Source organism: Ursus maritimus, unplaced genomic scaffold (genome assembly GCF_017311325.1).
Source record: "Ursus maritimus isolate PB19 unplaced genomic scaffold, ASM1731132v1 scaffold_5, whole genome shotgun sequence".
In the NCBI taxonomy this organism is placed as follows: Eukaryota; Metazoa; Chordata; class Mammalia; order Carnivora; family Ursidae; genus Ursus; species Ursus maritimus.
In genome coordinates, this window is record NW_024426663.1 from 13419269 (window position 1) to 13442427 (window position 23159).

General features: G+C 38.0%; 1 protein-coding gene and 1 long non-coding RNA gene across 5 annotated transcripts in view; one reads left to right on the forward strand and one right to left on the reverse strand.

Moving 5' to 3' along the window:
• The window catches only part of LOC103672209 (leucyl and cystinyl aminopeptidase), an 89997-nt gene that overhangs the window by 27531 nt on the left and 39307 nt on the right, over positions 1-23159 (reverse strand). For both annotated transcript variants that reach the window (XM_008700890.2, XM_008700891.2), the window contains exons 4-11: positions 21772-21903; positions 11678-11798; positions 10840-10994; positions 8907-9020; positions 7109-7240; positions 3330-3461; positions 787-947; positions 465-553 (exon numbers count right to left, since the gene is read on the reverse strand). In XM_008700890.2, the coding sequence (XP_008699112.2) occupies positions 465-553; positions 787-947; positions 3330-3461; positions 7109-7240; positions 8907-9020; positions 10840-10994; positions 11678-11798; positions 21772-21903 (1036 nt within the window). The remainder of the gene's footprint in view (positions 1-464; positions 554-786; positions 948-3329; positions 3462-7108; positions 7241-8906; positions 9021-10839; positions 10995-11677; positions 11799-21771; positions 21904-23159) is intronic.
• The window catches only part of LOC103672208, a 51959-nt gene that overhangs the window by 7229 nt on the left and 21571 nt on the right, over positions 1-23159 (forward strand). For 2 of the 3 annotated variants that reach the window (XR_005832397.1, XR_005832396.1), the window contains exons 3-6: positions 1366-1668; positions 1906-2060; positions 3990-4211; positions 21742-21831. This is a non-coding gene — a long non-coding RNA (uncharacterized LOC103672208). Of the gene's footprint in view, positions 1-1365; positions 1669-1905; positions 2061-3350; positions 3429-3989; positions 4212-21741; positions 21832-23159 lie in introns of those variants that run through there. The other variant, XR_571118.2, reaches the window with a different exon arrangement.

Sequence of the window (23159 nt, forward strand, 5' to 3'; positions counted from 1 at the left end):
ACTTTGTGATGATGATTTAACTAAATCTACATCACGATCAACCTTTATTATGCATAAGAATCACCTAAGGTGCTTGTTGAAATGCAGCCGCCCAAGCTCGCGCTGGAGAGCAGAAAGCAGGCGTTACTTTAAGAGACAGCTCTGCTTCTGCTACTTTATACCTGGTAACATAAAATATTTATCCAGGATATAAAAACACAGCATCTGCTATTTTCTACCAAGGCTGCTAGCACATTTAGCGCAACTTTTTATACCTTATTTCTCATGAACAAGAAAGACGAACTTCATACGTGCTATATGGACCAATCTCACTTCAGTCATAGCTTGTCTAGGTGACTCATAAAACCAGATCAGAGAGTATACACTTTGGAAAGTATGCTCTCCTTCCTGCTACTAGGTCAGAGTTTTTAAAAAAATATGCTGTTGCAAATTTCTTATCAGAAAACAGTTAATTAGAGTCAAACCTGATTTCTTGTCCAGTAAAAACACCAATGGATATTTTGAGTAATTTCTTCCCTCAGTGACGTAGGATAGTGGAATATGCCAGAGATAGCTGTAAAAAGAAAATATTGGAAGATTATTACTCTTCCCAGTACTTCAGTCAGTTACACATAATTCGTTGTATCTTTTTGTTGTTGTTGTTCTTCTTCGTTTTGGCAGGCAGGAGAAATTTTTCAAGCTATTCCCAGAAAAAGATAATCTTTTTAGGTTTCATAGGAACTTGTGATTATAAATACTTTAACCCAAGGGTGCAAAAGAGACGAGGAAGAGAAAGCCAGAATGTACCTTGCGTCTGAAGGCTGAATTTCAGGCTTCATATTTAAAAAGTATCTTTCTTGTTGTACATGAAGTTCCCTTCCTTTTCTTTGAACAGTCACTAAAGGAAATCCTTTTTGCAGAGTCCAGGTTTTCATCATCTTCTTTACATCTAGCGTTTTGTTTGTGATCTACAAAAAAAGAATTAATTATTTTTGCTTAAAAATGAACAGCTTAAAAACCTTACAGTCTGTGCTCTCCCTGTCTGCCCACCACATTCTGTGAACACTGCTGGTTCTGTTAATACAGACCGGAAGTCGGAACGAGGACTTAACTTTACATACACTTCTAATCTAAGTGAACGAGCAGCAGCTGAAAGGAAGGTCACCTGGAACAGAGCTAAGCGATAACTAGAGAAAGTGAGAGAAACCTTGTGTTGAGAAAGAATTACATTGAGTGTTTGTCCAAATCTCGAAGTAGGGACAAGCACTCTTTCAGCTCACAATACCACCATTTAGAAGGTATGAATCATGACCAATATTACAGTAAGAAGCACAACTACTTTCTCCTGTGAGTCAGCCTGTGTCCCGGTCTCTCTTTATTCCCCAGACCCTCTGCTTTCCATACATGTTAGCATCCCTCTTGGGAAGAGCTAATACTGTGGGAGAGCCAGAAAGCAGCGGCAGAGTAAGATGTCAACAGGCCGGGTACCTTGACGTGAAGTTTCTCCAGAGAACAACAGTTACCTCTTTCCACAGTCACAGACGCTGTCTCCCAGAAACTGCATCAATATATCTACAAAATCTAGAATCCAGTATCAGAGGTTCACAAACCCTCTAAAGCCCACCATCCCTACGACACTGGTATCAATGATTAAGAAGAAATTCTGGAACAACTATCTCTTTAAAGCTGGTGAGTTAACCTTCTGATTCCAACCATTTTTCTAGGTTGCATATGAATTTGAACTGCAAGCACCTAAAATTGTTAAGCACTTTAAGTGTTTGGTAACTACATCATTCCATGATGGCTGGCCTCACCTCAGCCTCCACATGCCCATTTATTTAAAGCAGAAAGGCTGGATCAAATCTACCCAAATTCATTGCAATATTAATATTACATTTCTCATGGTTCTGATCTATTCATTTCTAGACAAGGGATTGGGAAGAAAACAAACGTTGCCGAAGGCACTTTTGGGCCTTTGAACCAGGATGGAAATGAAAAGGCCAGTGCAATAATTTGATGTGGATGCTGGAAGACCTGAGGATAACGTGAGGGACGAAGCTGGGATAGGAAAGCGCTATGAGGTAAGAGCTGAGGTCAGTCAGAAAGGCAGAAATAGATCGTAAAGGTCAGGAGACAACGCAACGAGTAGAGAGTAAATAATGTGGCTTTCAGTTGAATGTTACCATATGATGAGAGAAAAACCAGTGATTTGGAAGCAATTCTTAAGTAATAAGGACTAATCCATCTTCTCAAAGAGAACTCGGAGAGCAGAGAAGGTGTATCTTCCGGGCACAGGGTTAACAGCTAGAAAACTTAAGGTTTCAGATAGACAGGGAAATAGAAAGAGTATACATAAAAGACTCAGAGTAGAAGTTTTCTTTTTCTTTTTTTTAACTTATTTACTTATTTGAGAGAGAGAGAGAGCACCCAGAAGGGAGGGGCAGGGGGAGAGAGTCTTCGGCAGACTCTGCGCTGAGTGTGGAGCCTGACACGGGGCTCAATCTCACGATCCTGGGATCACGACCCAGAGCCGAAACCAAGAGTCAGACGCTTCACCGACTGTGCCACCCAGGTGCCCCCAGAGGAGGAGCTCTTCGTCCAGGGCCCTGAAACTTTGAAACTTTGTGTATATATGTGGCTTTTCTGGGGAATATGTCCAGAATTTTCATCAAAGTTTCAAATATGTCTGTGATCTTCCAAAACATTAAGAACCATTGATCTGGATCAGGGTAACAACAAACTAAAAGGCTCAGAAGGGTTATGCAGTTAGCATACATGCACAATGCAGGCTGGGTTCACGCACTGCTCTGAAGCCTAACTCGAACCTAACTGCTTATTAGAACATTTGCAGGCACAACAAAATCCAAACAGCAAAACGATCCAAGGGCAATATGCAGCCCATGGCAGCCAGTTTGTGATATATCGTCTTTCAGGATGGACTTGTAGGAACAGGACCACAAAAGACAGGAGAATTCATAGGGCAGAGTGTAGGGAAAAAGTCATGAATCAGAAGTAGATAAAGATGTAAAAGCACAAGAAAAGGAAAATAGATTTTTGAAAAAATCAAATAATGAAAATATAGTAACATATATTAATTCAGGACGGGCAACTTTCCTACAAAGTAGGAATCAAGATTAAGGCACAGAACAAAAATGGTTATACAAAGCCACACACGATAATCTCAACACTTAAAAGACAAGTACTTCCATTTCTTGACCTTTAATTCTGTGCTCCATCCCCCTCTCTCTCAAATAACTATCCTTGGTACCATAGCTTAGTTATATACTTGATAAAAATATAAATAGAAGAACTCTCCTCTAAGAACTAAATAAAATATTCAGGTCACTTACCTCATTAAAACTATCCCACAGATCATCACTTTGAGTGGATGCATAGCTATGACTATGCAGGTAAAAAACAACAGCATGTTGGAATATATCTTCACTGAGGTAAGTTTTCAGCATCAACAAGAGGGAAGCTCCCTATTTAAAAAAAAAAAAAGTGAGAAAAGGGGGGAAATAACAGACTACAATAGGTTTATAGAATTGAGAACCTAAAATTCGAAATATAATTATTCTAAGTATATTCTTACATATAGAGAACCCAGTTATAATACACAGTTATTTACTGTTCTATTACCAGATGTGAATTGTGTTCAAATTGTCTGAAAAATTATTTTAAGGGATTTGACAAAAAAATAATGGGAGTGGGTTCCCACATGCACTAATTCCACTATAAGCCATTTTATGTGGTCTATCAGTTCCTGTCTCAGTCTGATGATAAAAAGCTAAGTGTTTATGAATACATCTTGAATAGAAAAGCATGCCACATTTTCTGTGGAATCCCCATCCCTCTCCCAGTGCTCAAAATACCAGCCACACTCATGGGTTCACTGCTGGAGATAATCAACAGAGCTCAGCTCCAAAAGTCTCTCCACTCAGGAGTACATTCATTTCCAGTTTTACTGTATCGTGTTGCTAAAATAACCAAGATCTCACTTCTTCCTGCAGAATCACTTCAGCTATGTTTGGAACTAATGAATGTATAGGGCAGGAAGCATACAGTAATAATTCGGAACCTGACATGCAACTGGTAAGGCACTTCGGCGACGCTAGACCATTGCTGAAGCACATGTCATCACTTCCAAAAAACATCTTTGTGAAGCCTTCCCTGATTCGAGACAGAAATCGTTCTCCATCTTCAAGAGCAATTTATATCACTTCCTGCATCTGGTACAGATATATATTCAATACATATATTTAAATATACATTTAAATATGTATTTATAGATATAGAGATATATTTATTTCCTCTTCTAGACTGTATGCTAGTTGAGGGAAAATCCACAAAGCTCAATTCCAGTGACTAAAACAACACCTAGTAACAGAAGGAACTCGAATAGTCTTTGAATTTCACTTCTGGTAAAACATGTAGCAGGATTAAGCCATCAAGATGATCGGACGCAGACGACTGAACTCAATACCGAGTACTCCCTTTTTTCTATATCGCGCTTCATGATGTTACTTGTTCTACCAATTTAAGTACTCATTCCTGTTCCCAACAGACCCCTTTCGCCCCTGCATCGCCAGCTTTCCCTCACTACTGTTATATTCCCATTAACAAAACGATGCAACGTTCCTCATTTAAAACAAATAAGATGTCCTTTCTTTCTTTAACCCCATGCCTCTTCCAGTTATCACCCTATTTCTTATTGCCCCTTTGTAGTAAACTCTTCGCAAGAGCGTCTGCATCTGCCATCTCCATCTGCTCTCTTACCACTTTCCCTAGAGCCATCATGCAACCGTCACTCCACTGGAAGTGTTTTTATCAAGGTCACTGGGGAACTTCATGGTGTCAAAGCAATGGCAATCCCCACACTCATCTTATCAACCTGCTAGCAGCATTTGATATGACTGATCACCCACTCCCCCTTGAGAGTCTTTCTGCACTTGGCCTTGGGACACCCCTTTTGATTCTCCCCCTATTCACTGGCCATCGTTCTCAGTCTCCTGCTGGATCCCGTCTCCATGGAACCACCTCATTTTGGTGGCCCCTGGCATTTACATTTTAGACCTTTTTTCATTTCTTTCGAAGTTTACTTCCTAGTTGATCTCAACAGACAACCTACATCAGAATTAGGCTTGGAGACTAAAAACCCAGAAAGAATATGTCTGTCAAACACATTTCCCTAGTGACGCTTCCTTCTTCTTGCATACAATATTGGTAAATTACCCCGTGTCCTACTTTTCCCAGTTATGTGGGATATTTGCTAGATTCCCAAATCCTGAAATAAGTAGTTATCATACTGACAGGAGTTAGATATGCTGTGGAGACCACATGATCAGAAGACACTGAATTCGGGGTTTAGGGGGTGGGGGTTAGAGGATGACAGAGCTCTGTCAAAACAAATCCCGAAGTAACAGTTCTGTAGAAGAACAGAACCACAAGTTTAAACATTTTATCAACAGATCCAATACAGACTTTAAAAATCACAGCAGCAGCTCTGATTGGAATATATTCAATACAGCTAATTAAACTCCTGATTCCTTATTTGTTAACAGTACTACCATTTTCCATGCCAGTCGGGTATTAACCTGAAAAAATGGCTCCCTCTTTGCTTACCTGCCTTACCCTGTCACTAAACCCTTCCAGAACTTCCCTCCACCCAGTGTTCTTGCACTCATCATTTTCCTCCCACTTTCACTACCACTCCCAATTCCACACTTAGACCACATCATGCCTGGACTTTAGCAGCAACTTCCTGACTTTAGGTCTCCCTCCACACTTAAATCTACTTTGTAAGCTGGAACAAATTAGTTTTCCTAAACAGTAACTTTAATCAAGGAATTCCTCTGTTTGAAAAATCTTCTAAAGCTTCCCATTGCTTACAGAACAAAGTCCAGATTCCTGATGGCATTCAGAACCTTCTACAACTGCCCCAACCTACCTTTCTCATCTTTCCCCTTCTCCACATATGACTTCCACAGCAGTCAAACATTTACTCCCTAAACAAAAATGTCTTGCCCATTAGTATTCCTGACTTTTTCTTTGTAGAGCTCACTGCCCCATTCCAGCTCTACTCAATGCTTCCCATTCCTATCTGTATTCTTTTTATTATTTAATTCCCTTCAATTTCCATTTTCCTCCAAAAAAGTTCTCTTTATAACCCTAGATTAAAAAAAAAAGGCTATACCGTTCATTCCGCACATAGCATCTCTTACTGCTTCACAAGTACCATCTAAACTTTGAGTTTCTTGATGATACGGACTGTATCTCATATGTTTTGTGTATTTTCTCTGTCCAGTGCAGGAATTCATTTATTAATCAATTAATTTGACAGCCAGAGTAAAGAGGCAAATAAGTCTAAACATTCATGACTCTCACCACAACGGTGAGTAGTACTGTTCTTCTGTTCTCTGACCTATGGTGATTCTTTTTTTTTTTTTGTTAAGATTTTATTTATTCATCTGAGAGATAGCAAGTGAGCTCATGAGCGGGAATTGGGGGAGGAGATGCAGAGGGAGAAGCAAACTCCCCACTGAGCAGGGAGCCCAAATCAGCGCTCAGCTCCAGGACTCAAAGATCGTGACCTAAGCCCAAGGCAGACACTCAACCATCTGAGCCACCCGGGAGCCCCTGACCTGTGGTGATCCTAATCAGGTTTCTAGTTTTCTGTTTCTGCTTCACTCCCAAACCTGGAGTTTGTGTTTCTGATCCTGCAATCCAATTTTCAGTTCTTACAATCTCTCTTTGTTTACGTATTTTGGCAACTGTGACTTTGCAACATGCCTCAATTCTCAGTAACACAGCTAAGGGCTTGCTTAGAACACTCCATGGACATATTCTACCTGTAGATCTGGAGACTGAACCAACTTTAAAAGATACATTGTTGTATAATCTGATTAACCACCCAGAATACCAGTCAGAGAACTTAAATGAGAATAGAGAAATAAAGAAAAGCCCAGAAAAGTTAAAACCAAGATTTAAATAGAAGCAAACATCTTAAAGTTTAAAAGCATATGTGAAAGTAATCTTAAAATAATTTTTAAAGTAATCTAAATCTTGCAGCTTGCTCACATATGAAATTAATTTGAAACCCACCCCAGGTACTTGGTTTGCAGAGTAGTACCTTAAAATAGGAAAGAGAATCAAACATTTCTTCAATCTGTTCTGAAGACTCAACAGATGATGATATTGGATGAGATGAATTCAAGGAATCTTTCTTCATGGTTTTAAATCGAGCATCTAAGAAATCTTCATACTAACGGAAACATCAAACAGATTAGGAAATCATGAAAAGTATCAAAGGCAAAGGCAAGTATAGTAATTATTTATATGACTTAGACTAATTACTGTTTTAGGTCATTATAAAAAAACACCTTCACTAAACTTCAGAAAATAAGCTTTTGAAAACGTAGGAGTAGAGCAACTTTCATTCATATTCCTTAAATTTAAAGATAAAATTATAACCTTCTAGTCACATGAAAAACATTGCTTCTTAAAGTACAGCATGAGGATAAATTAAGAATCTATTACTAAAACAACCAAATGTCCCAAATCCAGATAGAAAAATCAAAGTAGGGGCGCCTGGGTGGCACAGCGGTTAAGCGTCTGCCTTCGGCTCAGGGCGTGATCCCGGCGTTATGGGATCGAGCCCCACATCAGGCTCCTCCGCTACGAGCCTGCTTCTTCCTCTCCCACTCCCCCTGCTTGTGTTCCCTCTCTCGTTGGCTGTCTCTATCTCTGTCAAATAAATAAATAAAATCTTAAAAAAAAAAAAAAAGAGCTGGTGCTTAAAAAAAAAGGAAAAATCAAAGTAAATATTCTAAAATGGTTAGTATATATTTTTAAAATAACATCTGAAAATAAAATAAAAAATAAAAATGGGTCCTTAAGCCGACTTCTCATATATGGTCCAGGTTTCTATTAAGGTAATATACATTTCCCTTAACTGAGGTTCATTCAAAATTAAATATAACACTTAAATAGAATTCGTTGATAGCTCAGCAGACGAGCCCCCCTAGAATATACATTAGAAGGTTTTAAACATTCTGGGCACCACCAAGTGGTGAAACTGTGTATCTCATTGTTTAATTTAGTAACAGATTTAGAACACTCTGCTTAGTATTCTAGCTAAAAATGAGTTCCTTCTACCCACCTGAAGTTTCTGAAGAGGCCTTACACAAAAATTTTAAATTAAAAGCTTTTAAGAGTATCCCTATTTTGAAGCAGTCTTGGACCATAATATCCAGGAAGTTTAATACAAAGTCACAGAATTTAGGGTTGAATGGGATCTTTATTTATACTCTCCCACCTAATGCTTCGATTATTTGGCAATACCTATCGTACCACGGCCTGGTGTGTTCAAATATCTCTAAGGATAGGAAACATCTCCAGAGTCTAATAACACAGTTATCATTATTACACTGTCTATGACAGAATGATGTCCCAAGTCTTTGAAAAGGGCACAAAATATGGTTTGTATCTTAACAGGGCAAATTATTTGTCTGTATCAATCTATGTATCTCTGTTACAAGAATGATCACAGTGATAAAAGAGAGATAGCACTGCTACAAAATGTCTTAATTTTTTTTTCTCTCTTTATACAAAGGATAAAAAGTTTTGTTTTGCAAAAAAAGTCTTTTCAACTTTATCTAAATTCCTTCAAGGAGAAGGGCCACATCTATTAAAAATAAAACGTAGCAAAGTGATTTAAAATGTTCATCTAAATAAAGTATAAAATAATTTCACATAATTTCTGCTTTCAATGAAACGTATCAGTAAATAAAAGCTTAATTTTCACTGTCAAATCTCAAGACTTAGAAGACATCAGTAACAAGGATACATTTTATTGTATCTTTCTAGAAACACTTTCATTTCTCCAAATGGCAAATACAATAGTGCGTGTAACAAGCAAGTGTACTTACACTGGAGAGCTCTTTGAATATTTTTTCCAAAGAGAAATACTCCATGAAAGTAGCAAACCCTTCATTTAGCCACAGATCATTCCACCACTCCATTGTGACCAGATTACCAAACCACTGTGGGGGGGGGGGGGGCAAAAAAAAAACTACTAACCAACACAATATTTACACTCTTAAAAATGTTCTAATAATTGAATTGTCAGATTAATCACCTATACCCACATTCTAATTACTTAAAAATACAGTTATTATTTAAAACAAACTATGTTCAAAGTAAAGACTTACAAGAAAATGTGTCTACATTTACTCTAAAATGAAAATAAAAATTTTAACATTTTACCTTGTCGAATGGGAAAACAAGCAAGAAACACAATTAGCATATTTATCAAATTAACACACACACTGTTTACTAGGTTAATAAAAACCAGTTTCTAGCCACTTCACTGAAAGTGTTATTTCCTAGGTAATGAAATTCTTCTACCTTCTAATACCAAGTTAGTAAGATTATTTCCATTCTATCTACAACCACCCACAACAACTAAGAAATAAACTGGTGTGTGACAGATTTCCCTACGGAGCCTGTGCTTCATGTTTGTCCTCAGTCACCTGAGCTGAGGACGGTATTTACATGATTCAAAGCAGAATTCAAGTAACGTTCCTTCGTTCCTTCGGATAGTTGGCATGCATATCAAAAAAGGAAATCAGAAAGATCTTTAAATGTCTTCTTCTACGATATAACAATAAGAAGGAAAACAATGATAGGAGACTCTCCTAAAAAAAAAAAATTTATCTCAAAAATCCCTGAAATGGAGAGTGGTAGGTAACAGCATATGCAATTCAGCGTGGCCTGGGGCTCATCTCAAACTAGCAGCAAAACAATGTTATTAGGTATTGAAACAAAACACTTTTGAGAATTACAATAACATGCTTTCCAAAGATAATCTCTTTAAACCTGTTTCAGAGGAATATGATTTCTGAGTCTTAAAGTAGAAGTAACAGAGAAGTGGTGATGGGTGGCCCCAGGCATCACAGACCTAGAGGACATCCTCTAAAGGGCAACTTGGCTACACGCCCAAAACCATAACTGTCAATAAGTATGTGCTTCAGATGTCAGCCTGTTATGAAGTGTTCACAAGGGCTCTAGAGTTGCGCACATATGGTGTTTGAGACGGGGGGCAAACTGCCCAGAGCATGTGCCACTCTTCTTCCACGTCCCCTTTCCATCATAACACCCCCAAACTATACCCAACACTGCTAAGCACCTCAGCAAGGGACAAAAGAAAGACGAGGCATTGGGGAAGAAAACAGGATGTTCACATACCCACATAATTTTCTTTCTTTTTCTCGTCATACAAAGAGTACTCTCCCTCTTCCAAATTAACAAAGAACACAGTTCGAGCAGAAGAAAACATAAATCTAGTCCTGACAACTACAGTCCAAGAGCTGTGAGAACAAAGTGAAATTTAGGGGAAGGGTTTTTCCACCACAAAGCTATACTGAGCAGTTGGCATCTGTCAGGGGTGAAATAGTTCTCTATTTCTTAGAGGGCAAGAAAGGAGACACAGACCTTGAGTAGACAGTGGCTCTTCAAGCCCAGTGCTGCCAATTAATAAATGTGTGATTTAGGTTAAGTCATTTACTTAAACTGAGTCTCAGTTTCCACATCAGTAAAATGGGATTATCACCTGCCTCAGAGCGGTTATTAAAAGTAAATGAGATAATGGATATGCAAATGCTTTATAAACGGTAAAAGCCCATACAAACATTAGAGAGCATTTTCATTTGAAAATCAACTTTGTGTTAGAAAACACCATTTTTTATGAAAGAAGGCAATACTACAATAAAAAGCTAAATTTCTTATTAGTGTCTAATTCTACTCTAAAACTCTAGGACATAAAATAGAAGTATGAACTATAATATCCTTGGCTACTGATACCTGATGCGATAGCTCGTGAGCAATGATTTTAGTAACCAGCTTTCTGTCTGCCACTGAAGAAGTAGTATTGTCATACAGAAGTGTTTCTTCTCGGAAGGTGAGCAAGCCCCAATTTTCCATTGCTCCTGCTTCAAAGTCAGGAATAGCCACCAAATCTGGACATAAGAAGAAAGATGTGATCAACTTTCCTTCATCTAAGGCACTCCTTAACGAAAACTACTTTACCCATTGGTTTATCACTAGGAATCAAGAGGCGGTGAGGTCATTTTATACTCAGCAAAAGGAACCCCACTCTAGTGTTGTATATTCCCCACCTATCAGTCAGTTGAGAAAGGGACCTGAACCATCCTTATAGAGTCACCGTTCCTCTGTCACTTAGCAAAGGAAGAGAAACCTAATTCCTTCACAAAGAATCAACTTTCTAGAGCAAGGAGGATACAGTGCGGATCCAACATTCTTCTATCTAGCTCCAAGTTAAACAGCTCTGAAATGCTCTCGCTTTCCTGAGCTACCAATACTCCGTTTTTGTTATTTGAATCAGGAATTTCTTAGGAGGTTAGAATTAGTCAAACTCCAGACTAAGCCCTAAGCAAATTCCCACTTACACAGCACCTGTATAAGCCCCTGTAACAGCCTCATAAACTTCTAAATATTTTAAGCTCCACATTCAGATGCTTTTACGGAATCTGAATAATCTTAACAAATACAACTTTTAAAGATTTAAGTGTTTCTTAGCTTTCTTTTAAAACAACTTTGACAAAAGTTTTCTAAAAAACATTTGCAAAATCAATCTAGGTTATAATGGTAATGAAAATCGGAGGCACTGTTTGATTCTTACCCAATTTCTTAAGTGGGTATTGAATTTCAAAGTAGTTTTGATAGAATTCAAGAAGCTTCACAGTTGTTTCCAAGGCATGATGAACTTGACCAATCTTTTCTGGTACAGCGTATATAGAAACCTAAAAGAAAACATATACATATATATGATATAAAGACAGGTACAACCAAAATGGCATGATATTCAGGTGAATACTGTGAGGCATATGTGAGAACTGCAAAGAATTTTATGAGATTTTACAGGACAGAAATGCTTGCTTCTAATTCTTTTAGCCCCTGGAGAATTTAGCAAGTCACTTCCACACATACCACAATGTTCAAACACTTACTGATTTTTTTTTTTTAACAGAACATCCCAAATAAACTATTTTGGGTCATATTATAGCAACACACAAGCATTTGCCTATTAACTTTATGATACTTGTCTTCTCCATTACCTAAAGGTGCCCTTCCTTACTTATGAGCTATCAAGACTGAACTATTTGAAGGACAAAACAAATTTTCATCTTTTTAGCACCTATTACAGTACCTGGCTTCCGAGAGGCACCCAATACAGAGGAGTCACATAAAGGAGTTAGCTCTAAAGCAAACATACAAGGCAGAAATTGCACATTCGTTGAAATTACCCTGGAAAAACCTATCACAGACCAATGCATGCTCTTTCATTAAGATTGGCGCAGCTTGGTTTTTTTCCAGCCTTGGGATAGCTTACTTTTTTCCCAGTTGTTGGTGTGTTTACATGGATCACGTTATATAAGAAATAATCATACCAAACAGAATCCAACGCTCAATAAGTGGCACCCAGTAATTAAAACCAACCAAGGGGATGATAAATTCATATCTCCATTGCCCACTGCCTTCAGGATACTTGCTCACTAAGGGGTGGGGGGGAGGCAGATCCGATTGCCCACACCATTTAAATTGCTATTCTTTCTTTTTCTGACTAAGTGTGTAAGTTAAACACGTAAGCTATGACTAACTATAAACATCTTATTCAATAAGTATCAAAAGGCAAATTTTAAGCAATTATGTTAAAAGCAATGGGTTTTAAAAAGCATTATTTGTTTTCCAGTTGACTGAAAAAAACAAAAGCCCTCTATACTCACCTGGGAATGTGAGATATGGCCAAGACATAGCAGAAAATAAAAAGTTAAAAAAATCTCAACTGGTGGGAAATGGAGACTCACTGAATAATTCATCACTTGGACAAAATGCACTGGTGAACTCTAACTCTAATTTAATTATCTCATTAAAGGACTAAGAAACTGTTGACAATTTCTAAAAGGCCAAACGTTCAGTCATAGTTGTCCTTACGTGGGCTTTAGTCTATAGTTAATCACAAAAACATGAACGTAAAAAAATGGCATAAAATGTAAAGCAAAAACATTTTTGTAAGTAAACAAAGACCAGCTCTCTGCTAGTTGTGTGACCTTGAGCAGGTTGGTTAACCTCACTCTCCTTATCGGTAAAAAGGTGATAAAAGTAACTCCTACCCTCACTGGGCTGCTGGGAAGATTAAATGGGCTAATAACATACATAGAACTCAGACTAGTGCATGACACGATGTAAGTGTTCAATAAATGGTAATTATTATCCTTACTGAAAATACAGTCCCGACAGAAATGGGGTAAAATATGTGTGAGTAGAGCATTTGTGCCAACAGTTACTGGAAAAATAACCTATCTAGGACTGGAGTTAGTCAGTTAAAACTATGCTGCTTTCTAAAGGAACTATGAAAGAAATTTCATCTCCCACCTCATGTGGCCAAGTGTACTTCACCAGCCTAGAACTCTACCATCTGCAGCCCTTGGTAAGGAGCTGTGACCACAGTTTATTGAATGCAGTCACCACCCGCCAAAGAGCGTATAAGCTCATTCCATTGATGTGTGTACTTCCTGCATCTTTCCCCTGTGAAGTCAATGTTAGTGGGGGGTGGAGGGGTGAGAAGCCGGACATATTCTTTTACAATCTCTAACTTCCATCGTAAATGACTATACCAAGATCACTAGGAATTTGAGACAAATCTTCATTATCTCTGCCTATTCTTTCCAGAAACACATAGTCTATATTATAGTCAACACATGAGCCTCAAAGACACTATCCCAATGGAAATACCACCCATATCCCCCAGATTCCTCCTCCAACATCCTGCCACACACACCATTTGGCCACTCCTATCCACATGTGTGAAAGCACCGTTTCTTGCAGGAAAAGTAAAGGAGGAAAAAGAAGTTCACATGAAACTGAAATCTGACCAAGGGATCCACTTGCGGGGCGCCTGGGTGGCACAGCGGTTTAGCGTCTGCCTTCGGCTCAGGGCGTGATCCCGGCGTTCTGGGATCGAGCCCCACATCAGGCTCCTCTGCTATGAGCCTGCTTCTTCCTCTCCCACTCCCCCTGCTTGTGTTCCCTCTCTCGCTGGCTGTCTCTATCTCTGTCGAATAAATAAATAAAATCTTAAAAAAAAAAAAAAAGGGATCCACTTGCAATCGATACAATCAATGCAATCACTGCAATCAATGCAATGTAATCCACTGCAATACAATGATTAGGAAAAAGGTAGTATGGTATTTTCTCTTCCCTTCTACTTCTTTTTTTTTTCCTCCTTAAAAGAAGATGTGCTATGAGTTCTCACTAGAGATAAATCATTGGTCATTATAATTATTATCAAGTTTGTTTTAAGAGCAACAGAAGCAGTAAGAAACAGAACAAACTAATTCAACATCAACAAAAAAAGTCTTGCCCAGTATTCCGGGCTTGATAAGAACACTAAACACTGTCAAATGGAAGTCAACTAGCACTCAGACCTTAAGACTTATGACTTAAAACATGGTGTCCACATCTGACTAGCCACCCTGCATTCTGATTCTACAAATTAGACCTGTCTGTGGTAAAAACAAAATCAGGCAATGGCAAAGACAAAACAGTGTATTTCAAAACTGGCCTAGAGGTGTAAAGAATGCTGAACAACAGATAGAAATGATCAAAAACAAATGTTCCTCTTTCTTTACAACTTTGTCAATGTAGTAATCTTTATCACTAAAGAGGGCATGTTCAATAACTGATCATTTCAGTTGTTTGGTTACGACTGACATTAGTAAGTAAAGCCCTACTGCCTTATTCCTGAATCTTGTGAAACAGGCCTAATGTCAAATACTACGAAATAATCCAGCCAAAAGATTACAACATTTTAGTGTAAGAAAAATCCCTTGCTAGACTTCAAGTCTCATTTCTGGGCACCAAACGTACAGAAGTTCTCTCTGTCATTGGTGTAAGCAGCAGCATATTGTGCTGGACAGTACAATCCTGACTATCCCTTTACTACGTGATCTTGGGTCGATTACGCAAGCTCTCCGAGACACTGTTTCTTCATCAGCAATACGGGATTTATGCTTCCCTCCCATGTAGTTTATGAAAAGGTATTTAGAAATGAGTGCCTAAGACAGGTGCCAGCGCACAGTATAGCTCCACGCATGTTAGAGTCTTCCCTCATCCTAATCAAAAGAGAGAAAATTAATGAAACAGTTGTTTATTTGTATAACAATTTTTTTTCAAAACACATTTTGAAACATGTGGTGCTGGGTAGCATTAAAAGTTATGACTTTACAGACATACAAGGAATTTCATAATATGTTTGCATATGGATTAAAAACAAGAGTGCACTTTGTATGTGTGTGTGTATTACTATCTCCTAGGCACTAAATATTTTACAAAAAATGTTACCATTTACTCCTTGAGAGGGTAGGCTAATATAGGCAATACAGTACTAGATTTGTGGAAGGTGAGGTTTAGACAGGATTACAGGGCAATCTTTCCAAGAGCACATTCTAGTAAAGCTGTAGAGGAAGGACTCCAGAGTCCATGTTTAACCATGTTGCTTCATAATACACATAAATTATAAGAAAAAAAAAAGCCATCCCAAATTCCTCTCCCTCCTTCTCCATTTACCCTCCATATATATATATATATGAATAAGGTATATATCTGAGCAGTGAATAGTTCAGATTGGCTAGATGAAGAATCCATACTGGAACAATTAGAAATACAGATGGATTTGTAAGAGAGCCTTGAATATCAGAATGATGAGCTTGAATGTAATCCTAGAGGCAATAAGAAGGAAAGAGGAAGGGGGGGAGGGACAGAGGGAAGAGAAAAAGCCAAGACTGCATATATTTTGGGATACAATAAAAAGTGCTGGGGGTTTTATATCAAAGACTGTGATAATGACAACAGAGATGCATCTAAAGTGCTATGAAAGATCACAGAGGGAATGATTAACCCCAGCTGGGGCAAGAATGAACTGCTTCAAGGAGAGGATGGTATTCAGCTGGGTCTTCAAGAAGCAAACCTGACTCTCCTAGATTGAGCCTTTTGGATTTTATCCAGGCTGCAACATCTGAATCAAGAGCTAAATCTGTGGTGTGATGCTTGAAGAAAAATTAATTGAATTTTATCAGATTTAAACCAATCTCAATATCCTTTTCAAAGGATTCTGAAAAATTCTTTGGTTTAGACTTGACAAAAACTCTTTGAGGCCAAAGGTTTGTAAATCATTTGAGCACCTGGTCACTACATAGTCACCTACCTTTGAACACTGAAACTTTGTGACTAGTTCTCATCCTCTACTGGTGAGCATAATGGCAGACGGTCTTACTGCTGACGAAAAGCCACATGAGCCCCATCTCTGCCCTTACCTCTAAGAGTTATGAGGTAAACATGATAAGCTTTTCTAACAGAATGAGTACATCCTTTTTAATTAGCAAAACCTAAATATAATGTGATTAAAATAAAGCTCTTAATCTAGGAAGGAAAACCAAGTCCAACTGAATGTGTTCAATGGGTAGAAAATATTCCCTGGGGTGATCAAAATACGAAAAAAAAATTTTTTTTAATTATCGTTTTTCAATCATGAAGAATAATGATTTTTAGTTTTAAAAAGACCCTTTCTCCTATATTGTCAGTGTGTAAAAATATTAACTAGGTCTCTACTGTGAAATTAAAGCATAAAATCTAAACAAACAATCATTTACAGACAGGCACTAATGACAAAGAAAAGCAGAGGAACCTAATTAGAACAAATAATCAATTTTTACAAATTATAGATACACAAGACCTTTAAACAATCTTACTATTCTAAGGAAACTCAATCCGGAATTGCTTTTTAAAAAAGGAAGATTAAATTAACTTTTATAACCTGGAGTTTATCTTCTAACTACATTTGTACACTACCTCTTAAGTCCGCACGATGTTTTAGGTTTAGTGCAGTCCAATAAAATTTTCTGCATTGATGGGAACGTTCAATATCCATGATGTCCAATACGGTAACCATTAGCCACAAGAACACTAGAAATGTGGCTGAGACTTGAGGAAGTGAATTTTAAACTTAATTTTTTTGCAACTTTACTGATACAATTAACATATACCATTGTGAAAGTTTAAGGTGTGCGATGTGTTGCTTTGATACACTTTTATATCATGAAACAATTATCACGGTACTACTAGCTGACACCTCCATCACCTCACATAGTTACCAATTCTTTTTTGTGATGAGAACTTTTAAGATCTCGTCTCTCAGCAGCTTTCAAGCATATAATGCAGTATTCTTAACTACAACCGTCATGCTATACATTAGATCCCAAACTTATAACTGGAAGTTTGTACCCTTGGACCAGCATTTTCCTGTTTCCCCCCACCACTCAGACCTTCGCAACCACCATTCTAGTCTCTCAGAGTTCAGCTTTCTCAGATTCCTCATATAAGTGAGATAATATATACAGTTTTGTCTTTTAACTTATGTTATTTATGTCATTTAACATAATGTCCTCCAGGTCCATCCATATTGTTGCAAATGGACAGAGTTCCTTCTTTCTCATGACTAAATAGTAATCCATAGTACGCTTACCACTCCTTTTGTATCCATTCATCTGAAGGCAGATATTTAGGTTGTTTCCATACCTTGGCTGTTGTGAATAATCCTACAATAGACATAGGGCTGTAGATATCTCTTTGAGATCCTGATTACATTTCCTTTGGATATATACCCAGAAGTGGGATTGCTGGATCATATGGTAGTTCTATTTTTAATTTTTTGAGGAACCTCCACACTGCTTTCCATAGTGGCTTTATCAACATTCCACCAACAGTGCACAAGGATTCCCCTTTCCTCCACATCTTCACCAACATTTGCTAACTTTCACCTTTTTAATGGCAGTCATTCTAACGGGTGTGAGGTGGTATCTCATTGAGGTTTTGATTTGCATTTCCCTTGTGATTGGTGATGTTGAGCACCTTTTCATGTACTTGCTGGCCACCTTTATGTCTTCTTTGGGAAAATGTCTGTTCAGTTCCTCTGCCTATTTTTTTTTTTTTAAGATTTTATTTTTAAGTACTCTCTACACCCAACATGGGGCTCAAACTCACAACCCCGAGATCAAGAATTGCATGTTCTACTGACTGAGCCAGCCAGGCACCCCTCCTCTACCTATTTCTAAATCAGACTGTTTATGTATATTTTTGCTAATGAGTTGTATAAGTTCCTTACATATTTTGGATATTAATTCCTTATCAGATATGCAACTGACCTCTGTATGCTGATTTATATCCTGCAACTTTACCAAATTTATTGATTAGTTCTAATAGTTTTTTGGTGAAGGCTTTTGGATTTTCTATACATAAGATCATATCATTTGCAAACAAAAACAATTTCACTTCTTCCTTTCTGATTTGAAAGCCTTCCGTTTCTTTTTTCTTGTCTAAGTGCTCTAGCTAAGATTTCAAGTACTATTTTAAATACAAGTGGTGAGAGTGGGCACCCTTTTCTTGTTCCTGATCTTCAATCTTTCACTGTTGAGTATCATTTTAGCTGTGGGCTTGACATATACAGCCTTTATTATGTTGAGGTATACTCTTCTATACCTAATTTGTTTAGAGTTTTTTATCAGGAAAGGAAGCTTTTTTTGTAGCTATAGAGATAATCACGTGCTATTTATTTCTCATTCTATTAATGTGATGTATCACATTTACTGATTTGCATATGTTGAACCATCTTGTATCCCAGTGATAAATCCCCCTTGGTCATGGTCTATGATCATTTTAATGTGCTATTGAATTCAATTTGCTAACATTTTGTTGAGAACTTTGTGCAGAGACATCTACTGCATCTGTATTCATCAGGGACATTGGCCTATAGTTTTCTTAGATTGTCCTTATCTGGCTTTGATATGAGGGTAATACTAGCCTCATAAAATAAGTCTGGAAGTACTCCCTCCTTTTCAATTTTTTAGAGAGTCTGAGAAGAAACAGCATTAATTCTTCTTTAATGTTTGGTAGAATTCACTGGAGAAACCATCTGATCCTGGACTTTCTTTGTTGGGAGGTTTTTGATTACTGGTTCAATCTCTTCACTCATTCCTGATCTGTTCAGATGTTCTATGTCTTCATGATTCAGTCTTGTTACGTTGTGTTTCTAGGAATTTATCCATTTGTTCTAGATTATCCAATTTGTTGGCCTATAATTGTTCATAGTAGTCTCTCATGTTCCTTTGTATTTCTGTGGTATCAACTGTAATGTCTCTTTCATTTCCGATTTTGACTCTTATTTCTTAGTCTAACTAAAGGTCTGTCATTTTTGTTTATCTTTTGGGAAAAAAAAAAAAAACCCAGCTCTAGTTTCACTGATCTTTTCTAACGTTTCTCTGTTACCTCTTTCATTTATTTGTGCTCTGATCTTTGTTATTTCCTTCCTTCTGCCAAATTTGGGCTTAGTTTGTTCTTTTTCTGTTCCTTGAGGTATAAAGTCAGGTTGTTTATTTGGGATCTTTCTTCTTTCTTAACATACGCATTTATCACTCTAAACACCCCTCTTAGAACTGCTTTTTATGCATTCTATAGGATGCATACACCACCATATTACACTGTTAGAGTATTCTGAATTTGGCTATATACTTACCTTTACCAGTGTGTTATATATTTTCATATATTTTCATGTTACTATTTAGTGTCCTTTCATTTCAGCTGGAAGCACTCCTTTCAGCACTTTTTAAGGGAGGTCTAGTGGTGAAGGACTCCCTCAGCTTTTGTCTGGGAAAGTCTTTATCTCTCCTTCATTTCTGTAGGAAAACTATGTCATATAAGAGTATCTTGACTGGCAGTTTTTTTCTTTCAGCACTTTGAATCATCTGACTCTCTTCTGGTTGCTAAGGTCTGTGTAGAGAAATCCACTGACAGATCTATCCCTTGTAAGAGACAAGCTTCTTTTCTTTCAGTTCTTTTAAGATTCTCTTTGATTTTTGACAGTTTTATTATAATGTGTCTCTTTAAGCTGTTTGTTTGATAACCTGTGAGTTTGATGAACTTGATTATCCAAATTTCTCCGCACATTTGGATAGCTGTCAGCCATCACTTCTTTGAATGAGCTTTCTGCCCCCTCCTCCCTCTGGTCTCCTTTTGGAACTCCAGTAATTCACAAATTGTTTCTTTGACGGTGTCCTATAAATCACATAGGCTTTCTTCACTCTTTTCTTCCATTTTTTATTTGCTCTCTGTCTGGATAATATCAATTTTCCTTTTTTTTTTTTAAGGTTTATTTGAGGGGGGGCAGTGCATAAGTGGGGGGGGGCAGGGGGAGAGAGAGAATCCTCAAGCAGGCTCCCTACTCACGGGGAGCCCATCGTGGGGCTCCCTCCCAGGACCCTGAGATCATGACCTGAGCCAAAATCAAGAGTCGGATGCTTAACCGACTGAGCCACCCAAGTGCCCTTCAACTTTCCTGTCTTCTAACTCACAAATTCTTTCTTCTGCTTGATCCATTTTGCTATAGATGTTCTGTATATTCCCCCCCCCACCCCAGCTCATTATATTTTTCAGCCCCAGAATGTTTAGTTCTTTTTTATGATTTCTATGTCTGTTAAAATTCTCATTTTTTTCATGTTTCATTGTTTCTGGATTCCACTGAATTGTCTTTTTGTGTTTTCTTATAACTCATTAAGTTTCCTTAAAAGAGCTATTTCGAATTCTTTACTGGGTAAATCATGGCTCTCCATGTCTTTGGGATCAGTTACTGGAAGATTACTGTGATCCTTTGGAAATGTCATGTTTTCCTGATTTTTCATGTTCCTTGAAGTTTTGCATTACTGTCTTCACATCTGAAGTAGCAGTCACCTCCTCCAGTCTTTACTAACTGCTCTTGCCAATGCATCTAAACTTGTATTTCTTTTTTTATCCAACAGAGTGCTGAACTTTTTGGCTTAGATCTGGACTTTGGGGCACCTGGGTGGCTCAGTTGTTAAGCATCTGCCTTCAGCTCAGGTCATGATCCTAGCGTTCTGGGATCGAGCCCTGAATTGGGCTCCCNACTCAGCAGGAAGCCTGCTTCTCCCTCTCCCATTCCCCCTGCTTGTGTTCCCTCTCTTGCTGCCTCTCTCTCTGTCAAATAAATAAATAAAATCTTTAAAAAAAAAAAAGAAAAAAGAAATGTGGACTTCCACAAAGGCTATTTTGTCCAGGTGCTACTGTATAAGAGAGTATTTCTCAGGTGCTTCCACACCATGGCCAAGAGGGCTACAGCTGTTTCACATGCCACTACAGGGTCCACAGCCAGAACCGTGGTCTGTATGCCTAGTACCTGATGCATGGGTGGGAAGATTCCTCCCAGGCCCCTTGGCATATGGTGCTGGATTCCACAGCTTCCACAAAGGCATTTTTGTCCATCAACAGATGTCAGTTATTGTTGCTGGGGTGAGAGGACATGAATGAGGGACACCTAATTCAGCCATGATGTTGTCATCTAATCATAGGAAACAAACTGAGGGTTGCTGGAGCAGAGAGGTGGGAGGGATGGGGTAACTGGGTGATGGACATTAAGGAGGGCACATGATGTAACGAGCACTGGGTATTATATAAGACTGATGAATCACAGACCTGTACCCCTGAAACCAACAATACATTATATGTTAATTAATTGAATTTAAATTAAAAATAAATAAAAAATAAATAAAAGCTTATTTTCCTTCATATAGCAGTTACCAGAAATCATTAAAGAATTCCTCTTAACCTCTTATGAAACAGGCTTTCAAGACAATTACTACAACAACATACCAGGGTTCCGTTTACATCCTGACTCAGGTTCTTCATCTCCCCAACAATGAATGCAACAAGGTAAGTGCTCATTTTCACACTCTCAGAAAACTCATCCTGAACAAGTCCATCTTCCATGATGACTGATGAATTCTACAAGCAAAGGGGAAAAGATAACTAGGTAACTATGGGAATAAATGACGGTAACAAACTAAGAAATTGAAAATTCAAATAGGAAACAAGTAGTGAAGATGTTGGCATATTTTAATCTCTCAGCACAAGAGAGCATGACTCTTACTCTCAACAGAGCATGGCCCTTACTCTCAATCTGTTTCGTCGTGCCTCATGATGAAAATACACGGAGTACAGTGAAAATCTTTAAGGAATTTTTACTTTCAAAAAGATCCATTTCAAATAAATGTAACTTAGAAATAGTGAATATCAGTGGTTCTGTTTCTCCCCTTTAAAACACCACCAAAACCCAAATCCTTCCTTATGATGTAGGAGTGCTCCACTCTACTGCTACAAATTCAGAAGAAGGAGCTACAGTTGGGATATCCCTCTGAAAGATCTGAAACAGCTTTTTAAAGTGCCATGTTGAGGACCTTAAGAAGGCTTAGTGGGATCAAAGGTGATAAGTCACCAGAGAAGTATGCAGCAGACACAAGATGAGAGAATGCAGGCAACCTTGCAAGATTTTCTGACTGTGAATTAAGATATGTTTTGGGATATTAGGCAAGTAGGCATCTCACCTCATTAAAGGAAGATTAAAGTGAAGAGTATGGTTAGGAGTGGAGCTGCTGAAGTGATGTCCCTTTTGAAGGACAGATCACATCCTCTCCTACCTACAAAGGTTGACTCCGTAGTCTGTTAGATGTGGCTGCTCCTTTCTGCTAACCACATAGGTTCCACATGGCCACTCACGTGTCAGGAAAAAACCCAAAACCCTAGGTTCTGTTTAGCACAAAAGAAATTCTGCTTGGTTTCATCCCCACTGCCTCCCACATGGAATTTACATCCAAGAAAGAGGTACATGATCTTGTTAGACCTCCACGTTACAATATAGATTTTTCAATAACCAATAAAACACCAAGGTCAATCATGATTCAACACTATCACGTATCACTATTTAGAATAACATATTCACCACATCTCAGAAAATACCACTGATCTTTAGTACTGGTTCATGTAGTATTATTATTGGTACAACTTTAGTATATAGCACATACTTCACATTTCCTGCCCACACATTCCACATCGTCTTCCACTTTCTTCAACTGCTCTTTGGGCTGACTTCTCAATTAATTCCAACATATATTTTAACTTTTATTTATGTATTTTAAGAAAGAATAAGAAAGTACATGATTTTAATCATTCTCAACAGTATCACAAAGAGGAATTCAAGTATT